The sequence below is a fragment of the Astatotilapia calliptera genome, chromosome 15 (genome assembly GCF_900246225.1).
Source record: "Astatotilapia calliptera chromosome 15, fAstCal1.2, whole genome shotgun sequence".
Lineage (NCBI taxonomy): Eukaryota > Metazoa > Chordata > Actinopteri > Cichliformes > Cichlidae > Astatotilapia > Astatotilapia calliptera.
The window spans coordinates 27,059,973-27,086,985 of record NC_039316.1 but is presented as its reverse complement, the minus strand read 5'-3'; the positions used below and the strand labels follow the sequence as shown (position 1 = coordinate 27,086,985).

Sequence of the window (27,013 nt, the reverse complement as noted above, 5' to 3'; positions counted from 1 at the left end):
TGCCCTGATCCAAACTACACAAGGTTTGGAGCTGACCTCACCTGCATGTTAAACGCAGGTAGGCTGATGGTCTGATACTACAGAGAAAACTATTACAGCAATGAAAATGAGTCATTTAATTGGCCTGAACACCTTAATAACCCAGCACATGGGGCGGCCGAGACTCACTCACCAAGACTGACAGGAGGAACAATCTCCGCCCTCTGCACATGCCCCGCCTCATATAAGTCAACCTGTTTCCACTGAGATCTGTGGTGATTTATGTAATAGTTTTCATTGTTGTTGTTTTTTTTGTTTGTTTCAAAGAGTTGACAGCGATGAACGAACATCAGACACAATCAGAAGCTGAGAAGTGAAGTCGCTGTTTTTTTCTCTACAGGTGACAATGAGCAGAAAGGTAGGGACGGCTCTCCTCTGTGTGTGTGTGTGTGTGAATTCGGTCTTTGTGGTAAATCTTAATACCAGCTCATTAAACCATTAAATATAATGAAATTACTTTGAAATGCAATGAGAAAAAGCTTCAGATTTTTGTGTAACTCTCACAGAAACTTGAACCTGAAGCCTGTGAAACAAAAATGTATTTATTTCTACTGAAACACAGAAAATAAAACTGTGGTTAGGACTTATTCTTTTATACAAACAGAATATATTTCAAGTTACACAGAGCTCAAACTGACTAAGATAAGAAAAGGTTACTGAAACCTTACTGAGGCCCACACAAGTGTCTGAGTGTTTGTGGGTGAGATACTGAACTTGAAATCTTCCATCAGAGAGAGAGAGTGTGTGTGTGAACGTGTTAAAGACTGAACACTAAAATGTTTTCAGGTGATACAGAAAAAGAAATAAACTGCTGGGATTAAAAATTGTGTGAATAATGAGATTTAAAATTCCATCACATGTACTGACAATCAGCATCACACATGAGATATGTCATTTGATTAAAAAAAACTTAATTTAATTTAATCTTGGTTTCTCTGAAACATTTTGTATATTTTAAATAATCCGAATGTTACACAGAGTTTATTGGTCATTTCACATAAATCATAATGCACAGAAAATAATTGGGTTGGATGGTTGGTTGGTTGATCAGCTTTGTGATTTGGGGGAGTTTTTTAAATGTCCGCCTACTAATGGTAACTGTTTTCACATTTTAAACTATTCAGATTTAGTAGACTCTTCCTGTTTATTAATCACATTAGAAAGTTAAGAAATAATAGATAATCAATAATAATAATCACTGTAAACCAGCCAAAGTAAAACTAGGTCTTTGGTAAATGTGATCTAGGAGCTTGTATGCACCAGGTCCAAGCAGTTATGGTGTTATTTTTATGCCACTATTCGGAGCGCACGTGAAAAACATTTGAGCGCACGTTAAAAAAAATTTGCAGGTGCAAGTGTTGCATTTTGAGGAGAAATTTATTTTGAGCGAAGAAAAGCTAAATTTGAGTGAACAAAATTCATTGCTGTGTGCAAAAAATGTATTTCAGTGTTTGCTATTATCCACACATACACAATAGCAGCGCCTCTTGCTCAGTTTTTGTATTTGCGCTTGCATACAATGTGTTGCTTGCACTCTCAACATTTCTGCCTGTGCACGTTCAACTCTTTCTGTACACTGTTATATTTGTGCCACAAAACCAGCCAATCAGTTGTTTTGGTCTCCAATCAGCTCAAAATGACGAAATGCAATATTCCAGAATCCATTTCGTCCAAAACTCAAACGAGGCAGTGGCAGAAAAACACAGAGTGGCGGAGTTTGAAATATTACTCTTTCTGGGTCACAAAATAAACTTTTAAGATATTTTCATGCGAGAATGGTGCTGTGTAAACTTCAAATATCTGCTCGATTTATCAAGACATCACATATTTGCATAAGTGCTCTCTAAGTGCTCTAACATTTTGTTAGAGCACTTATAGCGGTGTACAGAAAGAGTTGAGCGCGCACAGGCAGAAATGTTGAGAGTGCAAGCAACACATTGCGAGCAAGCGCAAATACAAAAACTGAGTGAGAGGCGCTGCTATTGTGTATGTGTGGATAATAGCAAACACTGAAATACATTTTTTTGCACACAGCAATAAATTTTGTTCACTCAAATTTAGCTTTTCTTCACTCAAAATAAATTTCTCCTCAAAATGCAACACTTGCACCTGCAAAATTTTTTTTTTATGTGCGCTCAGAATAGTGGCACAAAAATAACGCCATAAGCAGTCCCCTCTTCAGTGCAACAGTGAGGAAATAAAGCTGTTGTGTAAGACGGTTTGGGTTTTGGCACTGATTAAATAATGTAATGTGCTTTTGTTTTTGTTTTTGTTTTTCATCTTTCATTTTGTTTCATGGGAAGATGTTATGCAGTTTGACCTGTTAGGTTGATGCTCTGAGTTCTTCAGAATCACAACCAGTCAAACAGGATCCATTTGTAAGCTTAATGCTGTATGTCAGAATAGAGGTGAGAATTTAAGGGTGCAAGACTGAATGACAATAGACACTGACATTTATGTGATGTGATGGATTTGCATACATAATGACAGTCATGACATCAAACACTGTGAAACAGGGACAGTTTCAAACATTTAGATATTTCTAGAGTGTTGATTCTTTGACTGGTAATTCTCATTTAGCTCATGGATATCACAATCCCTGAATACATCTGTTTATTGCAGCAATGGACTGTGACTTTTACAGGAAGGCAAGCAAATGTGACACTTTGTTTAACTGGCAATAATTCAATAATGCAACGTATTCTATAAAAACATGTTTGTATGAACTCTGCTTAACAAATTTATTAGAGCACCACCCAGTATAAGGTTTGTGCCACATCTGCTCTAAATGATCAGTACAGGTAATTACTAAATAATTTATATTTCTTTAATGGTTAATCCAGCAGTATGTGCAAGCAAGCTCTTTAATGGAAATTATATTTTTTTGCTAAAAGTTGATTTTTCAACTGTTTTACAAATAAAAGCAGAAAAAAAGAAGGAAATGATTACTTTTGGATTAAGATCAAGATCCAGACGTTTGTGATATATATACACAATGCAAAACACAGTACTGCCTGTGGGAAACTGAGGGAAATTTAAAACTGGTGGCTAAGGGTAGGCGTAAATTTAGTAAAATTATAATTCACATTGGCAGTAATGACACCAGTTACGTCAATCCGAGGTCACTAAAATCAATATTGAATTGGTGCGGTGGCCTTTATAGATAATTGGGAAACTTTCTGGAGGGAACGTGGTTTTGTTAGGAGAGACTGCATCCATTCCACTTTGGATGGAGCAGCTCTCATTTCTAGAAATCTGGCCAAATTTATTAAGCCCCACAAAATGTTAGCAACATCCCACAAGAACCCAAAGAGGAGAGTCCTAGCCTCTAGCCCTGCCAGTGTAGCAGAAATGATGACGGATGATGATGGCAGCAGCAGCCGTTCTTCTCTGCGTGAGTAGCTTAATGTTGTTTGTGTGTAATTTACGTTGAGTAAGCTAACCACGTTATTACATTAATGCATGTAAGTGAACTAGCAAACATCATCATAGCTACATGCGGCTGTCTTCTTGTTTGATGGCAGATACTCCCTTCACCCTGGCCAAAAAGGCTAAAATGACCAAAGAAAAAGTGGAAAACAGTTAAACATGAGAGGTTTTTGGACAAAGTTTGTGTTTTTTCCATTTTTTAAGCACTGCTTCCGCAAAGAGTGATACCATATATGCCCTATAGCTGCAGAAAAGGCTAACATTGTTATCTTTTTTACAAAAAACATAGCTGAACATGAGAGGTTTTTGGACCAATTTTGTGTTCTCCATTCTTTAAGCACCAGTTTGAGCACCGTTTAAGCACCGGCACCGTTTCAAAAGTACCGATTTGGCACCGGTATCGGATAAAACCTAAACGATACCCATCCCTAATGCTGAAGATATCTACCTATTCGGAACCATGATAACAGGGTTCTTGCTGATCGGAGCTGGCTTGGCCCTGGCTTATCGGAGAATTAAAAAAGTGGAACCGGCTGTTTATACACCCCCCAAGGCTGCCCGCTGGGATTGAAACGATGGGAGGAGGCGCGACTTCTCAGAACGGGCTCATTGAGAGCAGCATGGTTAAGACCTTGGAGATGCTTACAGCTGCTGTGAATACTCAGAATAACACCTCTGAGCGTATATTGGATTACATCAAGGAGAGGCCTGCTCAGAATAACACCTTTGAGCGAAAGTTGGATTACATCGTGGAACAGCTCACTGCAGTCGTGAGTTCTCAGAATCGGTTCTCTGAGCAAAAGAATGACAACACCACGGAACGCAAGTTTGATAACGTCATGGGGAAGCTCGCGGTTCTCCAATGGGAGATTGAGAGACCAGTGTCGGAGTGTTAAAGAACAGCTTTGAAATTTTCATGAGTTGTTGCAAAAGAAAAATACCATCATAATCTGGCTACCCCTTCGGCACCAGCAGTGGGCTCAAGGCTGTAGCTGAACAAAAACTCCCTGATAACGACTGTGTTGAGTCTGTTCCTTCCCATTCCATGCAAGGCCACCTGGGTTGGCTGGAAGACTGTTTACTTAGCCTGGCAGGGCGAAGGACACTGTCTCAGCTGAACTATGGACACGCACACACATACATACTGATACTGATAAGCACTCACTGACGCATCACCCTCCCTACCCCGGATCCAACGCCACCTCCAACGCTTACCTCCCTTCTGATGTGGACATCGGGTCAGCTGGAGGCGCAGTCGAAGATTGCAGCGGTCCCAGATCACATGTACACACTGGAACACTTTCCCATGTTGCTTGTCTGTGTTTATTGTACTATGGTGTGTTGATATCTGTGCATTCCTGTATTATCCTTTTGTGTTACACATTTTGATGTTTTTTTCCTCGCTACCTAGCCTAGGGATGGGTATCGAAAACCGGTTCTTGTTGAGAACCGGTTCCCACTGTTTCAATTCCTTGGAATCGTTTGCCATTTTTGCAAACGATTCCCTTATCGATTCCAGTCGCCCCGAATGACGTCACCACGTTGCGGAGCGTCATTTACCTGGCAGGAAACATGGCGCCTAAGCGGCTCAAACGCTCAAAAGTTTGATTATACTTTATGAGAACCGATGACAACAGGGCAACTTGCAAAGTAGATATTTCATTTAAGGGAGGAAACACTACGAATATGCAAAAGCATTTGCTCACAAAACACGCGATGACACGCGTTTTTAATTCCGCTCCGGACTCGTGACTCTCAACCCAGCAGCAGCGGTAACGTTTGCACGTCCTCTCCCGTTAATGCGGCAGGTAAATAATCAACTAACAGTGCATATTATGTTAGCGCAATCTGCCTTATTACAAGACCTGCCATTACTGTACATGTAGGTGACCATGATGAGAGAGACAGACAGAGTCTGGCTGGCGCTCGCTGGTAGTTCTCGCTGCAGTCTACCGGTAGCATCTCCTTTCAGGCCAGGATAGACTAATGTCACAGAGCAGTGTCTAAGTTTGTGGTAAAAGTCTTGCACCCATTTGCCACAGCAGATGCCCCCGATTTTTGGTAAGTGAATGTGTTTAATTGTGGGCAGGGACATTACTGGATATTCTTGTGTAATTGCCACAGAACAATTTATGTTATACTTTGTTATTGCTACAGAAGAATGTTGCAGCTTTAAGGCAGGGATGACTCCTGGAGTTGCTTTCTCACTGCATATGCTTTATTTCACAATCAGATCGATTCGATAACAAAAACATACAGCAGCTCCTCTCCTACTCCTAGCCCTTCGCTGCGGTGGAAAAAAGAACGACTTCAATCCCCTTCAAGGAACATACGTACAAAATAGTTTTCCTGATACACCAATGGGGCGTTCAATGCCATCTTGTAAATATGAGTACTCTGGCAGAGTAACAGTTCAAATGAAAAATACACCAGAACAAACAAGCAAACAAAAAAAGAAGTGTGGGGTACCTTTGAACCAATGAACAAAGTATAACAATTTATACTTTTTAACATAACCCGACCCCGTCAATATGTGATATGTCTCACAAGAATATTTATTTTATTATTTTACATTTACAATTTTTTTTCCTGGGGACCCTGTGACACCCCATTGAAGAGCCGTAGGCTGGATCTCTCAAGATCTCACTGTTGGGTTTGTAAGGCCATGTTACTCCTAAATTTCTATCTTGTTCAAAGAGAAGATATAAAACAAAGCTCTGAGCTAATCGACCTTAGTGTTCTCCTTTTTAAAAAAAAAAAAAAAGAATCGATAAGAGAATCGATAAAGAATCGAATCGTTAAACAGAATCGAAAATGGAATCGGAATCGTTAAAATCTTATCAATACCCATCCCTAACCTAGCCTGACCTGTCTCCCCAATGTGATGTTTGTGTATTGTATGTACGGTCGGCAAGGTCTGTCATCTTGGTTGTGTCATCTCTCATCATCATCTCTAATCACACTTTAGATCTTGTTTTAACATATGGCATAGAAGCTGAACATTTAGCAATGTTTCCTGAAAATCCTCTCTCCTCTTATTATTTCCTGATAACATTTAAATTTACAATAATCGATTACACAGCAGTGGAGAGTAGACTTCATCACAGTAGATGTCTTTCTGAAAGTGCTGTAACTAAGTTTAAGAATATAATGCACCCACTGTTAGCATCTTCTATGCCCTGTACCAATATAGAGCAGAGCAGCTACCTGAACGCTACTCCAACAGAGGCTGTTTATCTTGTTAATAATTTAGCCTCCTCACTACGTATGACTCAAATCAGAAGTACTTGACTTCCTGGTATAATTCTCAAATGTACAATTTAAAAGATCATCCTTCAGTCTGGAAATATTATGTCTGAGCATCCGGTGTGTTTGTGGAGTGGACCCAATTGTAGACATGAAACGGAATCTTAACAAAAAATGGGCTGTTTACTTGGCCGAAAAACATGAATATAAAAAAGGGCAAAATGGACGCGGACAAAACAAAAAACCTAAACTGGGAAAAGCTAGACTGTGTAAACTATGAAAAACAACACATTAGCATGATTCTGAGCAGGAGTACAAGAGTAACTCTGACAAAAAAAACTGTGAACATGAATCTTGATATAACTTGAACAGAATTATGAGGTACCCAGAATCTGACCTGACATGGACGGAGGAAAACAGAAGCACCAACAACAAACAGAGGGAGACAGAGGACCTAAATACACAGGAGGGTAATGAGGGAAGTGGAAATACCTGCGGAGACACAGCTGACACAAATAATCATGACACCAAAGGGAAAAGTAAAACTAAGCACATTAAACATAGAAACAAGACTTTCAAAATAAAACAGAAAACCTGGAGAGACATGAACTGGAACACAGAAGTTTGAGACAAGAGACAAAGAGAGGCAGCGAGAGAGGGAGAGGGACACAGAGGAGAGAGACACAAGAGGAACCTACATAGACGAGGAGAGAACACATGACACATAGGAAAAGACTCAAACACCGAAACATAGGAGAAACATAAACTAGACTAAACTCAACTAAATCCTAACTAATAATAACCACACAAGAACTTAACATATTTCCAATATAACCAAAGGAATCAAAAAATACAAAATAAACTTAAAACGCTGGGTCACAGACAAAGCCCCTAACAGGAAATAGTTTGTTGCTCGGTAAAAAATTCCTCCTTTATGGGGCACTTTTTTGCTAGAACATCTTACTATTCATCGCTGATTGAAGAAAATAAGATCCAGCCTAGGTTTCTCTTCAGCACTGTAGCCAGCCTGACAAAAAGTCAGAGTGAAAAGAAAATTACTCATAATCATTTCACAGACATAACATTATCTATAGCTACTTTCAGTACCACTGATATTCCTTTTCTCCAATTGATCTTTCTGAGTTAACTTCAGTAATTACTTCCTCCAAACCATCAACGTGTCTTTTAGACCCCATTCCTATAAGACTGCTCAAAGAAGTCCTACCATTGATTAATGCTTCAGTCTTAAATATGATCAATCTATGTCTAATAATCGGCTATGTACCACGCTGGCAGTAGTTAAACCATTACTTAAAAAGCCATCTCTAGACCCAGTGGTCTTAGCTAATTAAAGGCCAGTCTCTAGCCTTCCTTTCATCTCAAAAATTCTTGAAATAGTTTCAGTCAGATTTCAGAGCCCATCACAGTACAGAAACTGCTTTAGTGAAGATTCTAAAGGATGTTTTTATGGCCTCTGACAGTGGAATCATCTCTGTGCTTATCCTGGTAGACCTCAGTGCAGCGTTCAATATGGTTGGCCATATAATCAATACTGTTGACTGCTATTAGAGCGCGTAGAGCATGCTGTAGGTATTACAGGTACTACGCTGCAGTAGTTTGTATCATATCTATCTAATAGACTCCAATTTGATCATGTAAATGGAGAGTCCTCTTCACACACTAAGGTTAATTATGGAGTTCAACAGGGTTGAGTGCTAGGATCCATTCTGTTTACACTATACATGCATAGCATACATTTTCACTGCTATGCAGATGACACCCAACTTGATCTATCCATGAAGCCAGATAACTCACACCAATTAGTTAAACTGCATCAGTGTCTTAAAGACATAAAGACCTGGGTGGCCTCTAACTTTCTACTTCTAAATTAAGATAAAACGAGGTTATTGCACTAGGCCCTGAAAATCTTAGATATATGGTATCTAACCAGATTTTTACTCTGGATGGCATTACCTTAGCCTCCAGTAGCACTGTGAGGAAACTTGGAGTCATTTTTGACCAGGATATGTCCTTCAATGCACATATTAAACAAATATGTAGGACTGCTTTCTTCCATTTATGCAATATCTCTAAAATTAGAAATATCCTGTCTCAGTGACACTGAAAAACTAGTTCATGCATTTATTACTTCTAGGTTGGACTACTAAAAAGAATGTCTGACTATGAAATGCACGATTTATTAAAAGAAACTGCTTTGGCTATAATGTCATTGACAAACACAGAGGGAGAAGTATTCCTCTGTATTTGAGTTAAAAAGAGATTATGTTCAAATGAATGTTCATTTGAAAATGAGCTAATGATAAAGTTGATTAATGACGTCAATTTGGATAAACTGAATGAAACATGAAGTATATTCAGAATCAGAATACTTTATTAATTCTGATTCTGATATTACAATTCAATTACATATGAATATACTATACTATGTTTCATTCAGTTTATCCAATTTAACTTCATCATTCATCAATACTATCATTAGCTCATTTTCAAATGAACATTCATTTGAACATAATCTCTTTTGTGATGAAATTATTAACATTTCTATGTTAAGTACAACATAGAAAAGAAGAACATGTATTGAAGTGAAAATTTAAAGTTGAAACGTTTGAAACTTTTCTTTAAACCATGTACATGGAAACGTCAGACAGATAGAGGATGATAAGGTGCAGCTGGAAATCGGGTGATTTAATGTGATGATCTGATATCACCCGTGGGATCAACTGCTGCCCAAACTTTGAACCTGCAAATCACCTTGAACCTGCCAAAAAATCACCATTTTTTGGCTTTTTCTGTTCTCATTTTTGCCATGTTAGATCGTAGATTCAAGAAGATTTGGATTTTCAATGTTTTCCTGCTGGCTTACAACTTCCAAGAATTTCCTCTGATTCCCTTTTGGGTAAAACCTTCAGAAGATTTGGAATTCCACTGTATTCCTGGGAGATTGAATTTCCAGTGGATTGACAGAGGGTTTCTTCTAATATTTGACAACATAGCAAGTCCAAGTTAGGATTTCTGATTCATGGTGGAAAGAATCTGTGCTAAACCCTCACTCTCCTTCTTTAGATATCTGCAGGTTTGGCATCACACATTTGTTTCTGAAGTATTTCTGCTGGTCCTTCCTTGTGACACCTGAGAGTTTCCTTTTCTTGTCCCCTTTAAAAGGGACAACAAGTTTATAGTCAACTTTTATTTTGTAATTTTTATGGAGTCCTGATGCTACTTACCTTTAGTTTGAACAAAGTAGTAATATAAAAAAGAATAATTACAGCTGCAGTGAATCACCCCAGCAATTATAGAACTGTTTCAGACGTGCGATTTTCTTTGATTTTGGCAGGGAAACATGATGTCAAATTCAACACGTGAAGAGCTGCTCCTGAGAGCACTGAAAGATCTGGGAGACAACGAGTTAAAAGAGTTCAAGTGGTACCTGCAAAAGTCTGACGTCCTGGAACGCTTCCCAATAATCCCAAAGAGCAGACTAGATAAGGCAGACAGGCCAGACACAGTGGATCAGATGCTGCAAACATACTGTGAAAACGTGCTTGAGGTCACCAAAAAGGTTTTGAGGAAGCTAGATAGGAATGACCTTGTGCAGATTTTAATTGACCCAAATGCAGAACCTGAAGCAGGTAAGTCATTGAATGATTAACACTCATATGAGAATGATTCCTGGTATGAGGTGCACTTTGTGATGACCATAATTCATACAGAAAATGTATCTTATTACATTTTCAGTTTGTTATGAACCATGGCATAGAGATGGACTTGATAATTTCAGATGCTGTTCTTTACCTTAATACACAGATGGTAGATCTGAGACGATAGCAAGAAATGGCAATAGTGGGTTTGCGAGGTGAAAAGAATAATAAAGAATAGGACCTATTAATTGCTTTGATATGAAATGTACTTACCACACTCATGGACATGACAGTTATATTTTAATGTTGATGAACAAAACCGCTACAGAAATTTGGGTAATTACTGTTTTTTGCTAAGAACCTGTCCTTGCCATCTTAACCATATTCTGCTTATTTTCCATTGACAACTATCACAATTACATAAATGTACCCTATTTTTTCACAACTGACATTTACTCACATCTACTCTTACCATTTCACTGTTTATTTAGAGGGTTTTGCTGAGTTCCAGAAAAACCTCAAATCCAACCTGATGAAAAAGTTTCAGGAATCAGCTGAAAAACTTAAAAAAGGAGGTAAATCTAAGCTTCAAAATGAGACCTACACAGAGGTCTGCTTCAAAATAGAAAACAGCCAAGAGGTCAACAAGGAACATGAGATCAGACTAATTGAAAAAGCACACAGGAAACCAGACAGACCAGAAACAAGACTTCGATGTGAAGACATCTTCAAAGCTTCACCCATTAAAGACAAACCAATCAGAACAGTGCTGACAAAGGGAGTGGCTGGCATTGGGAAAACAGTCTCAACACAGAAGTTCACTCTGGACTGGGCTAAAGACAAAGCCAACCAGGACATCCACTTAACATTTCTATTCACTTTCAGAGAGGTGAATGTACTGGAAGACAAAAAGTTCAGTTTGGTGGAACTTGTGAATCATTTTTTTACTAAAAACAAAGAAGCAGGAATCTGCAGCTTTGAAGGGTTTAAGGTTGTGTTCATCTTTGATGGTCTGGATGAGTGTCGGTTTCCTCTGGACTTCCACAAAACTGCGATCCTGACTGATGCTACAGAATCCACCTCAGTCAGTGTGCTGCTGACAAATCTCATCCGGGGGGATCTGCTTCCCTCTGCTCGCCTTTGGATAACCACACGGCCTGCAGCAGCCAATCAGATCCCTTCTGAGTATGTAAACATTGTGACAGAAGTTATGGGGTTCACTGATGCTCAAAAACTAGACTACTTCAGAAAGAAATTCAGAGATGAGAAGCTTATTGGCAGAATGATCTCTCATATCAAAACTTCACAGAGCTTAAACATCATGTGCCACATTCCAGTCTTCTGCTGCATCACTGCTACAGTTCTGGAGGATATGTTGAAAACTAAAGATAAAGATGAGCTGCCCAAGACCCTGACTGAGATGTACATCCACCTTTTGATATCTCAAGCCAAAGTTAAGAAGGTCAAGCATCAGGGAGGAACTGATGCTGATCCACAGTGGAATCAAGCAAGCAAGGAGATGATTCTGTCTTTGGGAAAACTGGCTTTTGAGCAGCTACAGAAAGCCAACCTGATCTTTTATGAATCAGACTTGAAAGACTGTGGCATCAATGTCACAAGTGCCTCAGTATATGCAGGACTTTTTACAGAGATATTTAAAGAGGAGAGAGTGTTGCGCCAGGACAAAGTGTTTTCTTTTATCCACCTGAGTGTTCAGGAGTTTCTGGCTGCTCTGTATGTCCATATGACCTTTTTCAGCTCTGGACTCAATCTGCTGGACGAACTCCAACAATCATCCTGGATTTCTAGACTTTCAAGAAGTAAATCTAATCTCCACCAGAGGGCCGTGGACAAGGCCTTACAGAGCCCAAATGGACACCTGGACTTGTTCCTCCGTTTCCTTCTGGGTCTTTCACTGGAGACCAATCAGATTCTCTTACAAGGCCTACTGAGAAAGACAGGAAGTAGCTCACAGGAAACAGTCCAGTACATCAAGGAAAGGCTTGATGATGGTCTCCCTTCTGAGAAAAGCATCAATTTGTTTCACTGTTTGAATGAAGTGAATGATCATTCTCTATTGGAGGACATCCAAAAGTCATTGAGTTCAGGAAATCTTTACACGAATGATCTATTTCCATCTCAGTGGTCAGCTCTAGTCTTCATATTATTATCATCAGAAAATCTGGATGTCTTTGACCTGAAGAAATATTCAGCTTCAGAGGAGGTTCTTCTGAAGCTACTGCCTGTGGTTAAAGCCTCCAACAAAGCTTTGTAAGTGCTGTGATATCTATTAAAAGTAATTGGTTAGCTACTATTGATACTCATATGATGATTTTAAAATATGTTTTCAATGGTTTTCTCTGTTGTTGTTTAATTTTGCAGGTTGAGTTCTTGTAACCTGTCAGAGAAAAGTGTAAAAATTCTGTCTCCAGTGCTCAGCTCCCAGTCCTCTTGTCTGAGAGAGCTGGACCTGAGCAACAACAACCTGGAGGATTCAGGAGTGAAGATGCTTTCTACCATACTGGAGGGTCCACATTGTCAACTGGAAACTCTCAGGTCAGGAATGTTAGTGTTGGCTGATGCTCGTCTATGTTTCGCGGCATATTTTATTCTTAGTCTTGGTAAATTTAATTACTATTCAAATTTCTTCTTGATTGCAACATACAGTGTTGCATACATGTCTTAATTTCTCTTTGGTTTTGTGGGCTATTGTTTTAGTTTTAGTTTAGTTTTTTAGTATTAGTTAAATATTTGAGATCATCAAACACATTTTTATATCAGACAAAGCTAAAAAGATCTGCAGGTTTTTAAATGCTAATTGAATTTATTAAGGTAAAAAAAACTATCCAGACTTAACTGGCCTTATGGGAAAAAGTGTCAATCTGTAGTTGATGTTGATTTGCATCAATTCTGTCTGTCTTTTTGTGCTAATTTAAAAATCATTGTTATTTTAACATGTCTAATGGTTTGTTTATAAACAGGCTGATTGGCTGTAACTTGTCATGGAGAAGCTGTGAAACTCTTTCTACAGTTATCAGCACACAGTCCTTAAATCTAAAAGAACTGGATGTGAGCAACAATGACCTGCAGGATTCAGGAGTACAACTTTTATCTGCTGGACTGGAGAGTAATCACTGTGTACTTCAAACTCTTAGGTCAGGACTCCACAGTTTCCTCATTTATAAATGATGAAGTGACATTACATATTACTTTATGATTTTTATCATCAAATTGGACAACTTTCATGTAGTTTTATTTCATTTCTTTGATTGATTTGATTTATTAATAATGTAACTGGACTTACTTGTGGAGTACAGTGGTATACAAAGGTACTATCTGCTATCTTTTTCATTTTCTTATTTGTGTCATTTTCAAATATCTGTTACCTAAATTTGTAAGGAAGTTTGTAACTTCAGAAAAAAATAACTGACTCAATTTCAGGCTATCAGGCTGTCAAGTCACAGAACAAGGCTGTGCTGCTCTGGCCTCAGCTCTGAGTTCAAACCCTTCCCATCTGAGAGAATTGGACCTGAGCTACAATCATCCAGGCGACCAAGGCGTGACTCTCCTTTCTTTTGGCCTGAAGGATAGACAATGCCAATTGGAAACACTCAGGTACGAACAGAAAATTAGCAGCCTACTAATTACTAATTAAAATACTTTTGAATATTAATCATATAATTAAACCTCTGAGGTTTCACTCAATATTGGTGATGACTTCTTGCTCCAAATGCTGCCCTTATATTTTGGAGATAAGTAAACAGGATTTATTTTGAAAAAATACTTTTAAATACTCTAGGAACAAGAAGTAAGATCTTGTATGTGAAGAGAAGGATTTTAAATACAATTCTTGATTTAACAGAAAGCCAACGAAGAGAGGGAGTATGAGAGAAATATGGTCTCTCTTTCTAGAGGCCATAAGAAGATCATTTGTAGCCTTCACTAATACAAACAAAAATGAGATAACACGGAGTATGGAATACAATGAATTTTAATATTGAACTTTAATACTACTACTACTACTAACAACAACAACAACAACAACAACAACAACAACAATAATAATAATAATAATAATAAGCAACAAATATATAAAATATAGAAGCAACATTGAAATTAAAGCTGCAAGCAGCGTTATGAGGGCCCTCACACCCCAGCGCATCGAGCCATGCCCACCACCTACACCAAGCATTTCCGATCTGATGTCACATTGATGGAATTCATGCGTAGAACCACCAGCTAAAATTTCATTTCGTTCAATGATAATTATAGTCATCCCACTGGGTGGCGCTCTAACCATTACTGATAAATTGCTTGTCAAATATTTCCGAGCTTGACTCTTGACTCATGCCTGTGAAATTTGGGAGAGATTGGATATTGTGTTTTTGAGTGACAGCAGATTACTGCTTTTTGGCGAGTGATTGAAACTCCACGTGCCGCCATGACCACCCCGTTTCCCTAAACGTAAAAAGCTTCGCAATTTAACATCACAAAGGTCTTTAGATTCCCTGCACTGGAGATCATCTCGATCTGATTAAAATTCCTTGGAGGAGTTTGTCAAAGTACGAGGCCTGAAAAGAGGGGAAAATGTCGCCAAAATTACACATTAATTTTAAAATGGCTGACTTCACATGGCTGATCACATAACAAGAAAGTCTTCATCACATTGGAGGTGTGGGCCAAATTTCAAGAGTTCTTGAGCTTTCTAAGCCCCTCAAATGTCCAAGCATTTCACTACATATCGTACTGTGTATGACTGTGTACGTGACAAATAAAATAAAATTTGAATTTGAATTTGAAATGCCACTTCATCTTTCATGGTGAACCACCTTGCCACCAGGGTGCGCCATTAAGTTTAAACTCACAATTGTCTCACTGAAGCATCATGAGGGACTGATGTTAATATTCACCGCTTTTGAGGTGGACCTGATGAACCTGTGAAAACCAGTATATAGGGATGGGTATCGAAACCCGGTTCTTGTTGAGAACCGGTTCCCACTGTTTCAATTCCTTGGAATTGTTTGCCATTTTTGCAAACGATTCCCTTATCAATTCTAGTCGCCCCGAATGACATCACCACATTGCGGAGTGTCATTTACTAAGTGGCTCAAACGCTCAAAAGTTTGGCCACTATACGTGCTGGCCTCATATCAAATGTGAAGGCAGACTGAGTCTATGTTTGACGTTTTTTATATCTAATCTTCCTTTTCAAACATTTAAACAGCAGCGAGTCTGCAGCTGAGGGAATACAAACTCAAATTGTCGGAACAGGTTTGCTCATTTCTTGGATTCATTTGGTGATTTATTAAATGTATAACTGTTATTCTAATCTGCTGCTGAGTCTCTTACACTTTTCTTTATGCTGTATATTTTCACGTCTCTGGAATAGTTGGAAGTTAGATAGTCAGCTGGGAAACTTTGTGTTAACTCATGGAGCTGAGGATATCGTGGATATGCTGACCTCGCTGCGTGGTGTACAGAGCGAGGTCAGCATGATTAATATTCACAATAAAAATATTAGCCGAACATCATGAAGTCTGTATGTGTTTCATAGTGTCGAACAACCTTTGTACAGTTAAAGCCAGCAGTTACTACATGACGGAAACACCAACGTTATCTCTTTTATGCGTTTATACACAGGTCACGCTGATTACTGAACAAAAACCCAAAGATCAGATGTTAAACAGATTTATTTGCTCTCTCTCCTCCTTAAACATGTTTTTAATGTTAGTTATAATTCAGAATTGGCGACTGAAACATGTAGGACACATAAGAATAGGGCTGAACGATATATCGCATTTGCGATAATATCGCGACATGATCAAGTGCAATTTTCTAACCGCAAAGGCTGCGATTATACTCTGGACATGTCCAAATTCATGGGCTGCATCCTCCTGAGGCCGCATTTGTAGACCGATTACGTCACAGCGACGCGCCGAAGGCTGTCCAAATTACTACCATATCCCAGAATTCATAGCGCGGCCCAGCCAAACTCCAGTTTCCAGCAATGGCGGCCGCTACTAAGTTTTAAAATTACTCATACTAATCTTTCTGGGTCACAAAATAAACTTTTAACATATTTTCAGGTGAGAAAGTAGTTGTGTAAACATCAAATATCTGCTCGGTTTATCAAGATATCCCATATTTGCAAAAGTGCTTCGACGTTTTCAGAGGCGTCTGCTACCCACCAGCTCGACAGCTAGCCGCGAGCTCGAGGGTTACTGATGCGGCCGAGAACGGCACAACTCCCGGCACATCATTTTCAGATCACCGCGGAGTTTCGCTGCTCGGGTTAAACGTAATATATAAGTCACTTAGATAACCTAAAAATGTTATTGTTGGGCTTTTTTCAGTGTTTTGTTTGTTCGTGAGTAAATCGGTTTGGCTGAGATTAAAGTTATTAGATTAGATTAGATAAAATAAAACTTTATTAATCCCCCGGGTGGGTTCCTCCTTGGTTTTCACACAGCTGACTAAACGTTAAACAGAAAACTTATTAAACAGAAGTATGAGACAGTCGAGAATTTACACCAGTGTCTGGTTATATTTTAGATAGCAAGAAGCAGACGGCCAAGTTTATTAAACTCCACCGAGACAGCGGTGACGCTAATCAGAACTAGCCTTCTGATTAGCTAATCAGAAGGCTAGACCGTCCAATTTCACACCTTTAAATTTTAAAGGCGTGTTTGTGTGTGTTTATACAATTGCTATTATGTTTGCACTTTATGTGTAATGTTACTGACTGCAGAGATCAGTAAGATGTGTATTTTTTATTTATTAGTTTTATTTATTTAATATTATTTTTTAATTGAATGACTGTCTAGTAGTTCACAGATGTCGAAAAACTGAGTGTGGTAAAGCCACTGATTTTTTTTATGTATATTTCTGCAATCTGCACATTGTACTGACTTTCATTTTAATGTTTACACCAGTTCCTTGTCAGCACTTTATGCTCAGATGTTTGTAAGCTAAAAATAAACTATTGTGTATGTTCAAATATACTGTTGTGATTGAAGAAGTTAAATAAAAATGTTAGTCATCAATTCATGCATCACCTCATGTCATCATAACAGAGGTCTGTCTTCCAGGAAAGAACAGTTTAAAATTAATGTAATATAGTATTGGCCATACTATATGATGTATTGCTTGTCTTTGTTTAATAATACAGAAGACAAAGACCTTAAAAAATAATCGCATATCGCATCGCAATCGCAATATTGGGGCAAAAAATCGCAATTAGATTATTTTCCATAATCGTTCAGCCCTACATAAGAACATCAGGAAATAAAACACCGATAAATATAACCTCAGTAAAAGAAGTCAGCGGGGGTTACTACAGCTGTGTACCGGGGCCTGCGCTTTGTCGGTGGGATTGCTTGCGAGGCGAACGGGTCTATCCCACGCTTTGCCGTGAGACTGGGCAGACATCTCCGAAATCATCGAAACACTTTTGCAAAGAGGCTGTATCTTGACAAACCGACCAGACACATGAAGATTAAACCACTACATTCTCGGCTAAAAAAAATATTAAAACGGTATTTGGTGACACACAAACAGGGTTTTTCAAAACTCAGTTCTGTTAGCTTCCACATGCCGGTTGTTGTGTGCTAGAAACAATGGCCACCAGGCCAAAGCAATGGTTTTGACTCGATCAGCGTTAACCCCGCCCCCTAAGTTTGATGGGTGAGGCTGACAGATAAAATTATTTCATGATGAGAGCCAGGCGCCAGGACTGCCAAAATGAAATAAATAAATATATCATTAAATAATTAATTAAATGTGTCAATAATTAATTAAATGTGTCAATAATTAATTAAAATGTGAAATACATAAATAATTAATTAAATGTGTCAATAATTAATTAATTACATGTGTCAATAATTAATTAATTAAAATGTGAAATACATAAATAATTAATTAAATGTGTCAATAATTAATTAATTACATGTGTCATAACTATTTATTTAATTAATTAATTCCAATTTTAATTAAATATTGCCACATTTAATTAATTATTTAATGGTGTATTTAATTAATTCATTATGGCAGTCCTGGCGTTCCATAAATGGGGCCCTAAATAATAAATTATTATTAAAAACTCAACAGTAGAAATAAATAAATGAGAAAATAAATTATTTTTCGACTTTTCCTCCCTCAGGTTGGACCATTGTGGAGAACAGCGACTGAAACCTGGTCTGAGGAAGTGTAAGAAACATTCATATATTAAAATTTCAATTTTCCTATGATGTAAAGAGGAACTAATCTGCAAAAACCAGCTTTGCAGTATTAGGGTCATGACCTCCTTCACTATTTAGTCATGGTCAATAGTCTGTTAGGATTCATTTCAGCTAATTGGAGTCCGTAAACTGGATATTTTGGCTATGTTTGTGCCTTTTGCAGCATTTTTAATGCAATTATCTGACAAATAATATGGCGGCTGTGTGGTTAGTTTTACTAACTCACTGTTCAAGTAGTATGAGCTCCAGTTTTGATGAATGAATTTCTAGAATTGTAATTTCACATATCACCAAATAGCAGATGTCTGTGTCAGTGTAAATGGTAAATGGACTGGTTCTTAAACAGTGCTTTTCTACCCTATCTTTCCCACATATTCTATGCTCTTTCTATGTAAGTCCTATCTAACATTCACACATATTCTTACTCTGATCGGTCAACTTGGGGTTAGTATCTTGCCCAAGGGTATTTGCCACCAGTGTTGGGAAGGTTACTTTTAAAATGTATTCCATTACAGAATACAGAATACATGCCCCAAAATGTATTCTGTAACCTATTCTGTTACGTTACTCAATGACAGTAATGTATTCTGAATACTTTGGATTACTTAATATATTGTGGCGAGTTCAGACAAGGAGGAGACGGAGGTATCGTTTGGTCTTGCTTCCCGTGAGCTAGCCAGGGAGCACAGCCGTTTATTACATTTGCAGAAGAACACACTGCCACTAGCTAACTGCTCAGCGCGGCAACCACAACACACATATGTCGTGTCCAAATTCATGGGCTGCATTCTCCTGAGGCCGCATTTGTAGACCGATTACGTCACAGCGACGCGCCGAAGGCTGTCCAAATTCGTAGACCCCTCCGAATGCAGCCGACAAATGCGTGGTCCTTTTTGCGAATTTGAAGGATGGGTCGGGTGTGTCCTTCGTGGCCCACCATATCCCAGAATTCATAGCGCGGCCCAGCCAAGCTCCAGTTTCCGGCTAATGGCGGCCGCTACTAAGTTTTAAAATTACTCTTATTAATCTTTCTGGGTCACAAAATAAACTTTTAACATATTTTCAGGCGAGAAAGTAGCTGTGTAAACATCAAATATCTGCTCGGTTTATCGAGATATCGCATCTTTGCTAAAGTGCTTCGACGTTTTCGGAGACGTCTGCTACCCACCAGCTCGATAGCTAGCCGGGAGCTCGAGGGTTACTGATGCGGCCGAGAATGGCACAACTCCCGGCACATCATTTTCAGATCACCGCGGACTTTCGCTGCTCGGGTTAAACGTTGTCAGCCGGTGATCAGCTGTGATCAGCTGATCATGGGGCCGGGGTTAAAAGAGAGACGCCACCCACCTGTTCGCCACTCAGACATCATTCTCTTCGTGTCAGGAGCTCCGAAACTCTGCCGACGTCAGTCTCCGCCTGATTCAGCAACCGTGAGTGATTATCCCTTCAATCATTTTTCTCTTCCCGGCTCCGCTCGCTCTCTGTCGGTAACGACCGTTCCGAAGCCACGCTTCGTGCACTGATCGTTACTAGAATAACTGCGTGCCTGCTCCAAACCCACCGCTAGCCTTCGCCGCGCTTGGGTCTAGCCAGCACGCCACACGGGCACGCCGAATTACTGTGTGTAACCCGCCCGGCCGTGACAAACGTAATATATAAGTCACTTAGACAACCTAAAAATGTTATTGTTGGGCTTTTTTCAGTGTTTTGTTTGTTCGTGAGTAAATCGGTTTGGCTGAGATTAAAGTTATTAGATTAGATAAAATAAGACTTTATTAATCCCCCGGGTGGGTTCCTCCTTGGTTTTTACACAGCTGACTAAACGTCAAACAGAAAACTGATTAAACAGAAGTGTGAGATGGCCGAGAGTTTACTCCAGTGTCCTGTTATATTTTAGACAGCAAGGAGCAGACGGCTGAGTTTATTAAACTCCACCGAGACAGCGGTGACGCTAATCAGAAGGCTAGACCATCCAATTTCACGGCCGTTTACTTCCGGCCTACCCGATCTTCTGAGGACCCGGCCCACGTAGACCGCGAAGGCCGGGTCCTCAGGAGGATGCAGCCCATGAATTTGGACACGACCATAGGGCGCCTTCTGACCCCGGAAGGACACACCGTCGCAGCGAGAGGGCGTCACCCGTCACCATGGCAACATACACAAAACATAACTGTACAAGCAGAACCCCGAACAGCCCTGACCCGCTACAATATTATCATGCTTTTTACAACAATGTGAATGTACTATTGCTGTGTGATTTATTACTATTACTGAAGGTCCGCGACTCCGAACTGTAGTAAAGGGACCTCTGACTAATGCTGGGCTCACACTGTGCGATTTTTGGCCCATTTTGAGCCGATTTTTGAGTCGTGCGATCGTTTTGGCGATCGGCCCGATTTTGGCCTTCATCGTGCGTCGTGCATCGTGTAGTATACGTGGGGTAACGAGAAGCGATTGACACCTCACGACCAGCTCCCGATCATCAATCACTTGGTCGTGAGGGTGTCACCGCAGTTTGCCACACTGCGCACGCGCAAACACAAATGTCAGCGAAAAAGACGGCGTAGCAAGGCAGTGCAGCGTGTGATCTGGACACAACCTGTAGAACCATCCGAGCCCTTTCGATGTGGCCTCACAAAATTATCACGACCACAACAACCGTGAAAATAGTTGGATCGACACTGCTGCTCAATCACAGCTGCCTGACCAATGTTTTTCATTAGCAATTTAGCAAAGTTGATGGTGGTGGTGTGTCTGTGTGAGTGAAAGACGGAGAGGGAGAGCGAGCGACAGAATTTCTGTTATAACCTTCATTTTTATGGACGCACAGTGTGAGCACTCAGGTCGCATCAGAGCATCGGGCCGTATAGTGTGAGACCCTGCATCGTGACCTATGAACTTCTAACCCCTGCGAGTCAATCGTACAGTTTGAGCAGGAGCTGAATCGCGCGACTGAAAAAATCGCACAGTGTAAGCCCAGCATAATACGGCGGGGTCCCTGTCGGCTGGTAGCCGAAAAATAGCTCTACTTTGTTGTGTGGGTCAACTTTTCTTGCGACAGACAGAGAGAGGCGTTGAAAGGCTGCTCCAACGGAACTTGTTGTTTTCGGAGGAAAACACAAACACAGTGTACAGTCGAGTCTTAATAGCTTACTTACAACTGGGCTCGTCAGGCACTCTTCTTGGCTGCAGTGGTTATTATTATATTTACATGCTTCCAGCTCCCGTTTTTGCTCGATGACTGCTCGTACCTTTCCACTCCCCTTTTTCTCCCTCCTAGCGCTCACAGACACATAACGTGTATGGCAGTCCATTCTCCCAGCAGCACGGACTACACTGAACATGATGTACATTCTTTAGAGCTATGCTTGTAGCATTCTGCCTGTTAGCTTAGCACAACAACAACAACAACAACAACGAAAAGGCGCTCTCTCACCCAGGAAACACACAGTCGCAGAGAGAGAGAGCGTCGCCCTGTAACCATGGCAACCGTAACGCTGCCGCCTGGAACAAAAGAACGTAGCTGTCAAACAAAACCCAAACAGTCCTGACCCGCGACAAAATGAAACAGGAAAGTACCCCAGTGTATTCCATTTATTTCAACAAAGTAACTGTATTCTGAATACCACCTTTTTAAACGGTAACTGTAACGGAATACAGTTACTCATATTTTGTATTCTAAATACGTAACGGCGGTACATGTATTCCGTTACTCCCCAACACTGTTTGCCACACAGACTGGAGCAGATGGGTATCGAACCACCTTCAAATGTGGTCACTCATACCTCCAAAAAACAAAAAATATTTGTTTTGTGAGTCTGTGGTTGGATGATAGAATAATACTTTGTGCTGTTGTTTCTTTCAGATTTCTGTGGGCTTGAACTGGATCCAAATACAGCGCACAGAAACCTCAAACTGTCTGACGACAACAAGAAGGTGACTGTGGTGAAAGAGGAACAGCCCTATCCAAATCATCCAGAGAGGTTTGACTACTGCTGCTGGCAGGTGCTGTGTAAAAATGGTCTGACTGGTCGTTGTTACTGGGAGGTGGAGAGGGAAGGGCAAGTTGTCATAGCAGTGACGTACAAAAGAATCAGCAGGAAAGGGAACAGTGCGGACTGCAGGCTCGGGTGGAATGACCAGTGCTGGAGTCTAATCTGCACTCAAGAGAAATATTCTTTTTGGCACAACAAGAGAGAACATGTTGTCTATCTTCCCTATGGTGCTACTCTACCTAAAAGAATAGCAGTGTATGTGGACTGTCCTGCTGGTACTGTGTCCTTCTACCGAGTCTGCTCGGAAAAACTGTCCCTCCTGCACACCTTCCACACCACATTCACCGAACCAGTCTACCCTGCCTTTGGGTTCGGGTTTGGGTTCTGGTCATATGAGTCCACTGCATCTCTGTGTGAGTTGTAGGAGAGAGTCTGCTCCTGACTGCAAACTACTGCTGATGGTGGTTTTCACTCTGCACACCACAGACTATAAACCAAAGGACCATGTAGCAGTTACCCTCCTACTGATTCTGCATAACAGAGAGGTGGTCACCAGACGTTTGGTGGTGAATGAATGAATGTCCTACCAAAGAGCTGAAAATAATGTAATCCTTTTTTTTTTTTTTTTTTTTTTTTTTTTTTTTAATACCCCATGGTCATAAATGCATGACATGTATGACAGTATTGGAAGGGGCTGTGAATACAAACTTGCCAGCAGTTGACAGACATGTATGGTGTTATTTTTGTGCCACTATTCTGAGCGCACGTGAAAAAAATTTGCAGGTGCAAGTGTTGCATTTTGAGGAGAAATTTATTTTGAGCAAAGAAAAGCTAAATTTGAGTGAACAAAATGTATTTCAGTGTTTGCTATTATCCATACACACACACAATAGCAGCGCCTCTCGCTCAGTTTTTGCAATTGCGCTTGCTTACAATGTGTTGCTTGCACTCTCAACATTTCTGCCTGTGCGCGTTCAACTCTTTCTGTACACCGTTATATTTGTGCCACAAAACCAGCCAATCACAGATGTGGATGCAAAAAAATCTGATTGGCTGTTTTGGTCTCCAATCAGCTCAAAATGACGAAATGCAATATTCCAGAATCCATTTCGTCCAAAACTCAAACGAAGCAGTGGCGGAGGAACACAGAGTGGCGGAGTTTGAAATATTACTCTTTCTGGGTCACAAAATAAACTTTTAAGATATTTTCATGCGAGAATGGTGCTGTGTAAACTTCAAATATCTGCTCGATTTATCAAGACATCACATATTTGCATAAGTGCTCTAATGTTTTGAGAGCAAGCGCAAATACAAAAACTGAGAGAGAGAGGCTGCTATTGTGTGTGTGTGTATGGATAATAGCAAACACTGAAATACATTTTTTGCAAGCAGCAATGAATTTTGTTCACTTAAATTTAGCTTTTCTTCGTTCAAAATAAATTTCTCCTCAAAATGCAACACTTGCACCTGCAAATGTTTTTTACGTGCGCTCAGAATAGTGGCATAAAAATAACGCCATACACATGTTTATCATAGGAAATGTACTGTACATTATAACATACAAATGTAATGACTCCCTGCTTTTACAAATATTTTTTTTATGATGGCTTTGATGGCTATGATGCTAATCCTAACTGGTCTACTTTCTTTTTTTTTTTGTATGTGTCCCATTTGGATCTTTAGCCATCAGAATTGTTGTCTTAAGGCCAAGAAAGATGCCAAGCGGATTTATTTTACCAAGTGGATCATCATGGCCTCGCCATATTGGTCCATTTGATTGACCTTTATTATAATTATGAATTTATTTTATTTTTGGTTGCTACAAACGGGACAGACATGACTGGGGGATAGAACAGGGAGAAAGAATGAAAGAAAGAGAGGGAGAGAAAGAAAACCAGAGGGGAGAAGAGACGGTGAGAAAGGGGGGAAGAAAGAAAGAAAAACAAACAAAACACCTGGATTACCTGTATGGAGAAAAAAAAAACAGAAGAGAAAGCAAACAAAAAAAGAGCAACATAATAAAAACAGCGCCATCAGAATAAATTAGCTAGCAGTAGATAACAGAAGATACTAAATATTAAACGCTATTGTGCAGCACACAAGATAGACAGCGCACAATGTGCTTTGAGGCAGCAGCCAAGAAAGGTGTAGTCCGCGTCTGTGAACACCCGTGTGTACACCTGTGTGCATACCTGTGTGGATCAGCATGCATGTATTCCAAAGGTTTCTCCATGTAACGATCTGCTAGGGAGTGTGGGGAGCCACAGCCCCGTCCACCAGGGTATGAAGCAGGTATGGAGGAGATCCAGGCCCCATATATGCAGAGGCCCCAGAGTACAAGGACCCGAGGAGGACCACCAAAAGGGGGGAAACCGTGCCACCCTCCTGGGAAGGTCACCCAGCAGCTACGGAGCAGAGGCCAGAGGGGGTTGCAGTGGCGTGCCCACGGGCTCTGTCGGCAACCAGCTGTGCCAGAGAGGACCGAGCTTCAGGCCCAGAGGCCAGAGGCCTGAGGGCATCCCATCCCCCGGAAGGGGCCCAGGCGGGCCACAGGTGCCAGGCCCCGCCAATCGGCCTCCAGGAGTGAGCCGGTACATAAATGAGCGACCAGCCCAAGACGACAAGGACCACCAACACACCAATGTCTGAGGGCATCAGCCACCGGCAGGGGGTGTGGTGAGGGGAGATAGGCCTCCGTACTTTGGAGGGCCTGAGATGTACCCAGAGAGGTTGAGTCTAAGACCCAACCTGACATATAGACACAGACGAACAGGCGCACGCGGACACAAACATGCATTCCCACCCCCATATGCACAACCAAATACTCGGCACTCACCCAACTTGTAGACAGACACAAATAGACACTGCACAGACAGTCGCACTCCCCAAACATACTCTATATCCCAGGTCCAGGTACCCCCGCCCCCAGAGGGGCAAGCCGCACCTAAACCCAGGAGATGTAACCCTTCTCTCTGGGATGGAGGCAAGCGGACCACCTCCTTATCTGCAGTAGCAGGGAGGCCCCGCATCCCAGACCCCAATCTGATGGCCAGCACCTCCTCCCAGCCCCCCAGCCCTGACGGCTAACAGAACCGGGGTGAGTGAAGACCCCAAACCTCCCTACGCCCGCTCATATGTAGTGTTGCTGTGTGCTGTTCTAAAGTGCATTTAAAACACAGGAGAGCATGGTACTTGCTTCCTCTCAGAGAGCAGCACGGCTCCTCCCGAAAACCCTTAGTGTCTATATGCATTTAAAATTGAGGGTAGGGCACCAGTGCCAGAAGTGGGTTGGAATACACCGACCATCCTCTGGATGCTGTAAAACATGCCCACCCCCAAGGCCCTATATGTATGTGTTATGTGAGAGTGTGAGTAATGTGGATGTCTAGGTTGCAGAATAAAATTGAGGCACAGGCGGCCAGAAGGGGACAACGGCCAGAAAGTAACTGGTCTACTTTCATTCTGACGTCTCAGGATATTCTGTTAAAATCTATTAAAACAGATGTGAAACTTTTTTTTGCCACGTTTTACTGTTTTTATATTCTATTTCATTTTTATTCTATTTTATTTTTGTGTGTTATACTGTGTGAGAAGATGCTGTGGGTCTACATAGAGTGTCTCCACAGCATGGTCTCTGCCTGAATGACATGGACAGATCGATGACCTATAATAATAGATCAAGACACATATGAAAAACAGATGGTGCATTCACCAGTGTGGATATAATTTATGGTTATACTGGTCAGTTGCTGTGCATTTCTATAGCTAACACCTGGATTCATAGACAGTAAAGATTTCTAAAAGCCTCTTAATTATTCATGTTAGACTCTCCAGCCTTTTTTATTTCACAGTGTGGCAGAAATCTCAGTTCTTCAATAGTTTGTTTGGAGAAAGTTTTTATGAATGAACCTTAAAAATCATAGTAATGAAGGTGTAGTTTTTACAGTGATATTGTGGTGTCATACCTTTAATTAGAGCGGGGCGTTTATGATGTATTTATGATTATATTGTGTTTTTGTTACCTCTCTCGTGAAGCACTTTGTGACATCTGTCTGTGAAAAGTGCTATAAAAATAAAGTTTTACTTACTTACTTAGTGGGTTATTCAAATCTATTAATTCAAAGAACCCTAACGGTACCTGTAATTTTTGGGTTGGGAAGAGTTAATATTTTTCTCCTTTTTACAGTTAACCAAGTTTTCAGAATGACTTAAGCCAAAAACATCATTTGTGTTCATGTTATTGTGCTTGTATAAACCAGTGACTTTTCTACATTCTACAGATTCTCACTGAAGGTACTGATGGCGTGTGCTTACATCATTAAATGCTTTGTTTTGTTAGTCTGTAGTAAAGGCTTTGATCAGCTTGCTTCCTTTTAATCAGCCTTGAATAAACACATTTTTCTCACTG

General features: G+C 40.4%; 1 protein-coding gene across 2 annotated transcripts; it reads left to right on the top strand.

Annotated features, from left to right (window-relative positions):
- On the top strand, window positions 1–23,205 carry LOC113037472 (NACHT, LRR and PYD domains-containing protein 3-like). Of its 2 annotated transcripts, XM_026194588.1 has the most exons (9): window positions 1–58; window positions 307–397; window positions 10,070–10,364; window positions 10,865–12,644; window positions 12,756–12,929; window positions 13,355–13,528; window positions 13,815–13,988; window positions 18,532–18,578; window positions 22,476–23,205. In XM_026194588.1, exons 2-9 carry the CDS (start codon window positions 386–388, stop codon window positions 23,027–23,029), a joined length of 3,210 nt encoding a protein of 1,069 aa, XP_026050373.1. In that variant the 5' UTR covers window positions 1–58; window positions 307–385; the 3' UTR covers window positions 23,030–23,205. The 2 variants fall into 2 exon arrangements, with proteins under 2 accessions (XP_026050373.1, XP_026050374.1); XM_026194589.1 differs by lacking the exons at window positions 1–58; window positions 307–397 and adding an exon at window positions 5,514–5,529.
- Window positions 23,206–27,013: the final 3,808 nt, after the last annotated feature.